Source organism: Alligator sinensis, unplaced genomic scaffold, assembly GCF_000455745.1.
Source record: "Alligator sinensis unplaced genomic scaffold, ASM45574v1 scaffold255_1, whole genome shotgun sequence".
Lineage (NCBI taxonomy): Eukaryota > Metazoa > Chordata > Crocodylia > Alligatoridae > Alligator > Alligator sinensis.
The window spans coordinates 1331284-1339480 of record NW_005842270.1 but is presented as its reverse complement, the minus strand read 5'-3'; the positions used below and the strand labels follow the sequence as shown (position 1 = coordinate 1339480).

Below are 8197 nucleotides of genomic sequence, written 5' to 3'. Positions count from 1 at the left end.
GTGCGCATCAGCTGGTAACCTAAGCAGGGAGCTGCCTTGGCACCACAGTGCCCTGGGGTTGTAGGGTAGTGCCAGCCTACAAGCTCTGCCCTAGTCCTGCCACCCAGACAGCACCATCTGAGCCCTCTCCGGGTCTGCCTCTGCCAATTCAGCAATGCCTGGTGCCAGCACTTCACCTGCTACCACTTTCGTCTTGCAGATCTGGGCAGGATGCATCCGCGGGCTGGCAGGGCTCTGTAGCCACCCCAGCTGCAGACTCAGGTTGGGAGACAGCAAGCTGGAAGAGAAGGGCAGGGGCTCTCCATCACACTGCACTGAAGTACAGCCCTTTCTGCGGGTCTCCCTGACCAGGGGGTGGCAGGGATGGCTGCTAGGGGGCATCAGCGGTGCCCTCCACCAAGGCCCGGCGGGGGTTGCCTCTCCCCAGGGGCTGGAGGTCCCTGCCCGCGCTACAGCCGGTCGTGGCAGGGGGCAGGCCACGGCGGGATGGCTCCTCGCGGCCGCACTTGCACAGCGTGGCGAAAGCGGCCCGAAACTTGCGGGACATGAGGTTGTAGATGACGGGGTTGATGGCGCTGTTGGCGTAGACGCAGGCCCGGCAGAACAGGAGGAACCAGGGGTCCAGGTAGGGGCGTGCCATGAAGGAGTTCACCAGCACCAGCGTCCGGTAGGGCATCCACAGCACGGCAAAGAGGACCACCACCACCGCCAGCATCTTGGTCACCTGCACGGGGCCAGGAGAGGCCTTGTCAAGCCAGCCAAGAAAGGTGGGCTCCCACCCCCCCACCCAGGTAGCCCCCAGAAAGACCCACCCATCCAGTGCAAAAGCATCTGATGCCCTCTCCAGCTCAGCTCTGGCTGCAAGGACTTGAAGCTGAGCGTGTTGCATTGGCCTCGTGCCTCTTGGTACCCTCGCTGGGAGCCCTCCTGCCCTGCCTGGGGTGCAGAGAGGCCGTGCTGTCTGGGCAAGGATGGTGATGCCTCTCCCAGCTGCTTCCCAGAGCCCCTTGTTGCTTACTGTGTCTGGAGAGAATCATCTCCTGCTGCCATGCTGCCAGCTTGCTGCGCCCAGATGTGGCACATCTGGGTCTCGCCCAGGGGAAGGGATGCCCTGCAGGTATCCCGTGCAGGGTGCAAAAGGCTCAGGGTGGTGGGAAGGGAGCTGGCCCCACACGTGTCTGGGGTTGGCGCTAGGGCAATCCCAGAGCTGGTCCCACTTGGGCATCACCCCTAGTAAATCCTCCCAGGCCAGCTGCTGTGAGGGGGCTCAGCAGGGAAAAAGCCTGGGGGGTCAAGTAGGCTTCTTATTCCTCCCACCCCTCCAAGGCTCAGCTGATCATAGACCCCAACTTCCCACCCGTGCACATCCAGGGCTCCTGCTTTACCTCCCTGCAGACCCTAGCTTCCAGCAGGGAATAGCCCAGTGTATAATAGACCGAGACCCTCAGCCAGGGCTGTGCCCCGGTGCTCCTGGCAGAGCCCAGCTGCCAGCTTCGAGGGCTGCCAGGTGCTGGCCTTTGACGCAGCGGCTGCATGGTCGTGGTCCGATAGGGCTGCGGGGGAGGACTCTCCAGGCTCAGCCCGCTGAGATTGCCTCTATTGACGGTGGTAACAATGAGCCTGCGGCAGTGAATGAGGCCAGCTCTCCCCCGCCAACTCCATTAGGATGGCTGTGGAAGGGAGGGGAGGGGAGGGGATGGCGGTGGCTGCAGCACGAAGGGTTGCGGGGAGCTTTGCTGCTGTGCAGGGGTGATGTGTGCAAGGCTGCAGACCCCTGGGGCAGGGTGCCACCCGGACAGGCCTGGCTCCGGTGTTGGAATCGAAAAGCTGAGACCACCCATGCACCAGGCTGTGTAGCAACCTCTGTGCTGTCTCGAGGAGGGGTGCGGGAGCTCCTGACCCCCCCAGCCAGTGGCCGTGGGCACCGCTGGCTCCTGGGGGCAGACGCAATGGCACATCCCCTCTGTGTGCCAGGGGAGCTGAGCCCCCCAGCACTAAAGGGGGGCACGCTCAGCACCGAGCCTTTGGCTTGGAGCATTGTGGGCCAGATCCTTTGCATCCTGGTGGGTGCTGAGTGCCCAGCCTGAGCCCCTGGGAACCTGAGACCGTGTCTGCTCACATCACGCACCGGCCTCGTAGCCTTGCACTGAGTCACCAGCGAGGAGCCCCTTACCTTGAGTCCTATTGCTTTTGGGATGGAGCATAGTGGATTTAGGCACCTAGTAGGTGGAGTGGAGCCCACCCGCAGCCTGGCCCCCGGATTTCTGGGGTGGGGCAAAAAGGCAGTGACCCCGTGGGGTGGAGGAAAGGTTTCTTACCTGCTTCCGGGAGGCGAGGGCCCCCCTGGCCCGGCTGTGGCTGCTGGCCTGGCTGCCCCCCGCGCCGTTCCTCTCCCTCCCACTCCTGTCCTTCCAGCGTTCAGTGGCACCGGTGACCGGTGGGGAGACAGGGCCGATGAAGAGGACCCTCCCGATGAGCCCATAGAGCACGGTGGCCACGAGCAAGGGGGTGACGAAGAAGAGGGCGAAGTCCAGCAGGTAGATGGGCAGGTAGAGGTTGCGGGAGACCTTGTAGCCGCACTCCAGGTGCTGGCGCGGCCCCACGTTGATGTCGACCAGGAAGAACCAGAGCAGGCAGTAGATGGCCGTGCCGGCCCACACCAGGGCAGTGATGCGCTTGGCGCGTGACACCGTGCACATGGTCTGTGCCCGGATCGGGTGGCAGATGGCGATGTACCTGGGTGGGGAGGGCAGGGCCGTGAGCAAGGCAAAGCCCTGATCCTGCCGGCTGCTCTCGCTGGACATGACAGAGCCGTTGGGGTCTATGGAGACCTGTGCTCACTGGAGGGGCAGTGGGGGCTAGTGGTTATGACACCAGCTAGGACACCTTCCCAATACTGCCCCTGATTGACTGACTGCCTCTCTTCCCCTTCTCTCGGTAAGTCTCATTCAGACCTTTGGGGAAAGGGCTGGTTTCTCCCCATGCATTTGTGCAGCCCCTGAAGCCCAGACTGGGTGGCTTGAGAGCACTTACACCAGCATGAGCCTCAGTTTTCGGGCCCACCCAGATCCCCTTGCAGTGCCGGTGCTGCAGCATTTGCACCCGATTCACCCACCAGATAAGGTGGGCAATGCCCACAGCAGAGAGCAGGAGGGCTTGATATGGGGAGGAGCGCATGTGCACTAGCTCCGCACAGGCGTGTTTGTGCATGACCCTCCACCATGCACATCTCCAGAGTGGGGGATAGCCAGCTCCCCAGCAGCAGGGTGTTGGCAGGAGCCCAGCCCCTGGCTTCCCCTTGTGTGGGTCAGGGTGTGTTGATGTCCTGGGAGCTGGGCTGAATGGCTGTTCCTGGAGGTTTTAAGAGCTTGTCTAGCATGGTCCAGATGCAGCCGCCCCTGACTGCAGCTTGCCAGTGTTGGCTGGCTGACCAGCAGCTCCCAAGTGCCTGGGGTTGGCATCATAGAGCCAACTGCTCTGGCTGGGTCTGCAAGGGTCGCCACAAAGCAGCTGGCATCCGCTCCTACCTCTCCACGGTGAAGGCGGTGATGGAGCAGGAGGACACGTTGATGCCTAGATACTGGAAGTAGGTGATGCCGAGGCAGCCAGCATGCCCGTACACCCAGGTGCCTGCCAGGCTGTCGGAGACGTTGGGCAGCCCGGCAGCCACTAGCACCATCAGGTCAGCCACTGCCAGGCTCACCAGGTAGCAGTTGGTGGGCGTCTTCATGTCCCGGGTGATGAGCACCACCAGCACCACCATGACGTTGCCCACGATGCCGGCTCCGCAGATGAGCAGCACCAGGAAGACGGAGACGGCCTTGTACTCGAGCAAGGCCAGGCCGGTGTCGGCGCCCGCCAGCGAGATGTTGGTGGGGCTGTCAAGCCTGCTGCTGTTCTCCATCGTCACGGCCTGCTGGGAGCTTGCAGCCGCTTCGGCAGCTGCCAGGAGAGGCTGTGCTGCTTGCCTGTGCCCTGCTCCCCCCGGGTCCCACGTGCAGGGGTGCCTCAGTGGTGCTGCAAGGAAAGGACCATGTCAGTGACCAGCCTGCCCGTGTTTGCACTCCTGCAGGGAGCTGCCTCCTCTCTCTCTCCCAAGCTGCTCTGTTGCCCTGTGCTGGGGGTATCCCGGGGATGCATCCTAGGAGGAGCCCCAGACAGGGTAGAGTTGGGGCTGGCTGGCTCAGGACTTGGGCAAATCTTGTCTGGGGCTTGAGGTGGGGCTTAGCAAACCTCCCCATCGGCTGGGAGCACCGGTGCTTGCTGGCGAGGCCTTGGCAGTGAGTTCGAGGGGCAGTAGCTGGGCATCAGAGCTGCTGGTGCTGAGCTGCCGCAGGGGGCTGGCAGGGAGGGGCTCTCTGCTTCCTCTGTCTCTATTCATCTCAGGCTTATTGCCATGGTGACAGCCCACCCCCCTCCATCCTGTCTTCCTCTCTGACACTTGCGGGGTCCGTCTGCTCCCCTCCCCTCCCCTGCCATGGGGTCTGTCTGCTCCCCTCCCCTCCCCTGCCCTCCCCGCCACTGGCCTGGCCTGATCCTGCACAGTGCTGAGCACAGTGAGACCCCAGCATCAGACCTCATAGTGAAGGCATTTGCACAGGGGGCAGTGCCTGGACGTGGGTGTGGGGTGATGCCTCCTGGACATGGAGTCACCCATGTCGTGGGCATCTACACGTGTGTGCGCCCTAGGTGGGGGGCCCCGTGCTGGCATAGAGCATGCTGGAAATGCTTGTCATCGCACCCAGGCCAGCCCCTCTTGCTGATGTAGGATTACCCCCCTCCCAAGGCCACAGATGTAGCCAGCAGCAGGGGTTGGGATGTAGCCAGCAGCTGAGGAGTTTGGAGGTGTCTGGTGATCCGAGTCCCTGGTGAGGGGAGAGCTCATAGCCCACATACTGTGAGAGGCAAGAGCAATGCCATCTGCCTCACAGCAGGAACATAGCGCTCTCTCTCCTCCCTCTGCTACCAGATGCCAGAGACCCCCCAAGCCCATACGTCAGGGCTTGCGTGTGCCGTTTGCTCCTTAGGTGGAGGTTGAGGTGCTGCCTGGACCCAGGGGCACCCAGGCTGGCCGCGTCACCCCGCGCTAGCTCCCAGTGGGATGCAGGCATGGGGCGCAGGGCTCGTCAGACAGATGCAGCTGGAAATCTTGCTGCCAAACCACATAGGTGGCCTCCGGGACGACCCAACTAGGACAAGCAAAAAGATGCACCCCCCTTCAAAACCTCCTGCTCCAGCCTGTCTGGAACAAAGACTCTTGCTATTGCCTTGCCTTCCTTCCCGCCGACAGGGAAAGCTCTGATGGAGCCCAATGCAGCACTGCAGGGGGGGGGGGGTTCCTTGGCCAGAGTTTGTGGTTTTATTCTGATCTGAAGTGACAGCCACTGTCAGCATCTCACAGCCGGTGTCACCCTCTCCCCAGCTGCACCACGGAGTAGGTCTGTGCATCCCCGCAGCCCTGGATGCATCGCACAGGCTCTGGCAGCCGACGTCCAGCTGATCTCCCACGAAGGGGAATGGACACAGATTCCCAGAACAGCTCGACGGGCGCATCTGGAGTCCGGGGAAGGGGGTCTCAGCACATGTCAGACAGCGCGCCAGGAATGGAGAGGAGCATGGCCCGACAGCTGGCAGCATCAGGTGCTTTGTCTATCTGCAGCTGCCTGGTTCCTTTGGTCCCTTGCACTGGATCTTAGAAACTCAGGGGGATATCCCCAGCCCTCCCCTCATTCCTCCCCTCCAGCTCCTTGCTCTCTCCTTGCTGCCCCTCTTTGCAAAGTCAGCCCCGCTCCCACCAGCGGCTGAAACACCCACCAAAGAAACTTCCCTGCAGAACTTACTGGGGAAGGCGCCGGCCCCCAGAGCAGCCGGGGGACAGAAGCAGGTGGACACGGTAGAGCAGCTGGCATTCCCGAGCTGGTTTCACTCCATCTCTTCCCCACCAGGCAGCAGCCGGGCTCCCTGCCTCTCCCCGTCTGCTCTGCCTGGCTGCTGCGGCTGGCTGCAGATATAAGGGGACTCCTCATCAGCTGATACAGCTCCTCGCTCCTCGCTAACCTATGGGAGCAGAGACTTTGTGCCCACCACCGTGGGGGCTCCTGGGTGTCTCGAGCCCTGCACCCCTCTGTTCATCTCCAGCCATATGGTGTTAGACTCCCTGGCTTCTAGCTCCAGCCCTGCACCTCAGCCCTGGGGCATCCCTGCCTGGCTTGTGGGCCCCCAGCTCCGCGGAGATTCCTGGCTTTGCTGTCCATGCCTTGCAGTCCTGAAAGGAGCAGCCCTGCCTCAAAGGCAGAGCTGCCCCATGGGGCACTGGCTTTCTCAAGGCATCACAGCAAACCCCGCTGGAGCTGGGGACTAGTGAGGTCCCTGCCTCTGCAGGAAGACAGGGGTCTCCCCGCTCTCCTCTCCGGCTGCCTGCGAGGCCTTGCGGGTGCATTCATGGGTTTGTGGCTGGCTGCGGAGGAGAAGCCAAAGCAGGTTCTTCAGGACCGGGTGGGTGGTAATTGCAGGGAGCTGACCCAGGTGGCTGCTTCCAGGCCTGTGTTGCTCCCAGGTGGGGGAAGTGACCTGGGCAAGAGTTTCCCTGCTGCATCTGCAGCTTGCCCAGCTGAGAGCCAATGCAGGTGGAGAGAGGGCATGGCCAGATGGGGAGGGCACAGTCTCCACAGCACTGACCTGGTGGTGCCCTCCCTGCCAAACCACATCCATTGCCTCCCCGCCTGGGCTCCCAAGGGATAGCGGTGGCATGGGCACAAGCCTCCCAGAGCTGCCCTGGCAGGGCTGTGCATGCTGCTGCTGGGGGTCTCCAGCCCCCGTGCTAGTTGGGGTAGCACAGCTCATTGAGCTGCTCCTGGCCTTTGCTAAGGGCTGCCGCAGGACAGGGGCAGTCTGAGGCTCACGGTGCTGTGACAGCCTTCCCGCTGCAGGTGCAAGAGCACTTGCAGACGTCGTAACCTGGGCTCAGGCATGGCCCAGCAGTGGGGAGCGGATCCCAGCTCTGGCGCTGCTGTGCTGAGCCACACCGAGCCCATCATCAATGCACAATCTGCCTCTATCTTCTGTGAGGGTTTGGGGGTGTGGGTGCTGCTAATTAGCATGTATTTGCATAATGCTAGGGACTGGGAACTGCTTGCTTATTAAGATTAATGATGTGTTTTTTCCAAGGATGAAGCCAGCCAAACCAAAGCGCAGGGCAGGACAAGACAGTGGCATCTGGCAGCTCAGCCTGTGAACCCAGGTGAACGCTGGCCCCCGGGAGCCGCAGGGGAGACCCATGAGCTGCCCCCATGACCGTCCCTGCTTAGGACTGCGCTGGATGGAGCCCCACAGTTGTGGAGACGGGGTGGATCTGCCAGCTGGGGAAGAGGGGAAAGTCCCAGACGATGGTGCAGCCCCTTGGGTTGTAGCCAGGTGATTCCTGCAAGCCACGAGCAAAGCCCATCTCTGGCATACAGCCTGCACCTGGCCAGGGCAGGAGCGGGTCACCTAGGGCTAATGCCCGCGTGGTTGCAAGGAGCTGAGCCCACTGCAGACATAGGGCATGCCACCGAGCTCAGCCCTGTGATCCACATGACAGACACCCCTGCGCTGCTCTGGGAGGACCCAGGCACTGCGATAGAGACGTGGCTAGCTCCAGCGGGCATAAGGGACTGACCTCGGGGTCCCTGCCCCCCCAGCTGTAGGATTTCCGGTCATTCTGGGGGTGCTTTATGGTCTGGAGGGGGCTGATCCTGCCTCAGGCAGGGGGCTGCACTGGATGCGACCTTGGGGGTCCCCCCTGCTGTTGGATTTGTCACTCTGGGGGTGTCTGGGGTGCTGCGGAGGGGACTGATCCTGCCCCCTGGATATGGATATGACCCCCAGCCCCCCTGCTGTAATTGTGGGGGCGTCTGACAGTCTGGAGGGGGCTGATCCTGCCTCAAGCAGGGGGTTGTCTGGGGGGGTCCCCCCTAACCCCACTGCTGTCGAATTTCTGTCACTCTGGGGGTGCCTGGAGGGGACTGATCCTGCCCTCTGCATATGGATGTGACCTCAAGAGCCCCCCACCTTGTAAGATTTGTGCGGCTCATGGAGGGGGGGGTCACCTGAGAGCCCCAACACTGAGCCGCGTGGCCCGTGGGACACCAGCCCACGTGCCCCGGGGGCGCGGCCCCTTTAAGGCCCGGCCGGGGAGGGGGCGGGGGCCGCTCCTCCC

At 62.7% G+C, this 8197-nt stretch overlaps 1 protein-coding gene across 1 annotated transcript; it reads right to left on the bottom strand.

The window, feature by feature from the left end:
• Positions 1-370: 370 nt before the first annotated feature.
• Positions 371-3904, bottom strand: LOC102386100 (thyrotropin-releasing hormone receptor-like). Its single transcript, XM_006027881.1, has 3 exons — positions 3528-3904; positions 2319-2736; positions 371-724 (listed from the first exon to the last, which is right to left on the bottom strand). Exons 1-3 carry the CDS (start codon positions 3902-3904, stop codon positions 371-373), a joined length of 1149 nt encoding a protein of 382 aa, XP_006027943.1.
• Positions 3905-8197: the final 4293 nt, after the last annotated feature.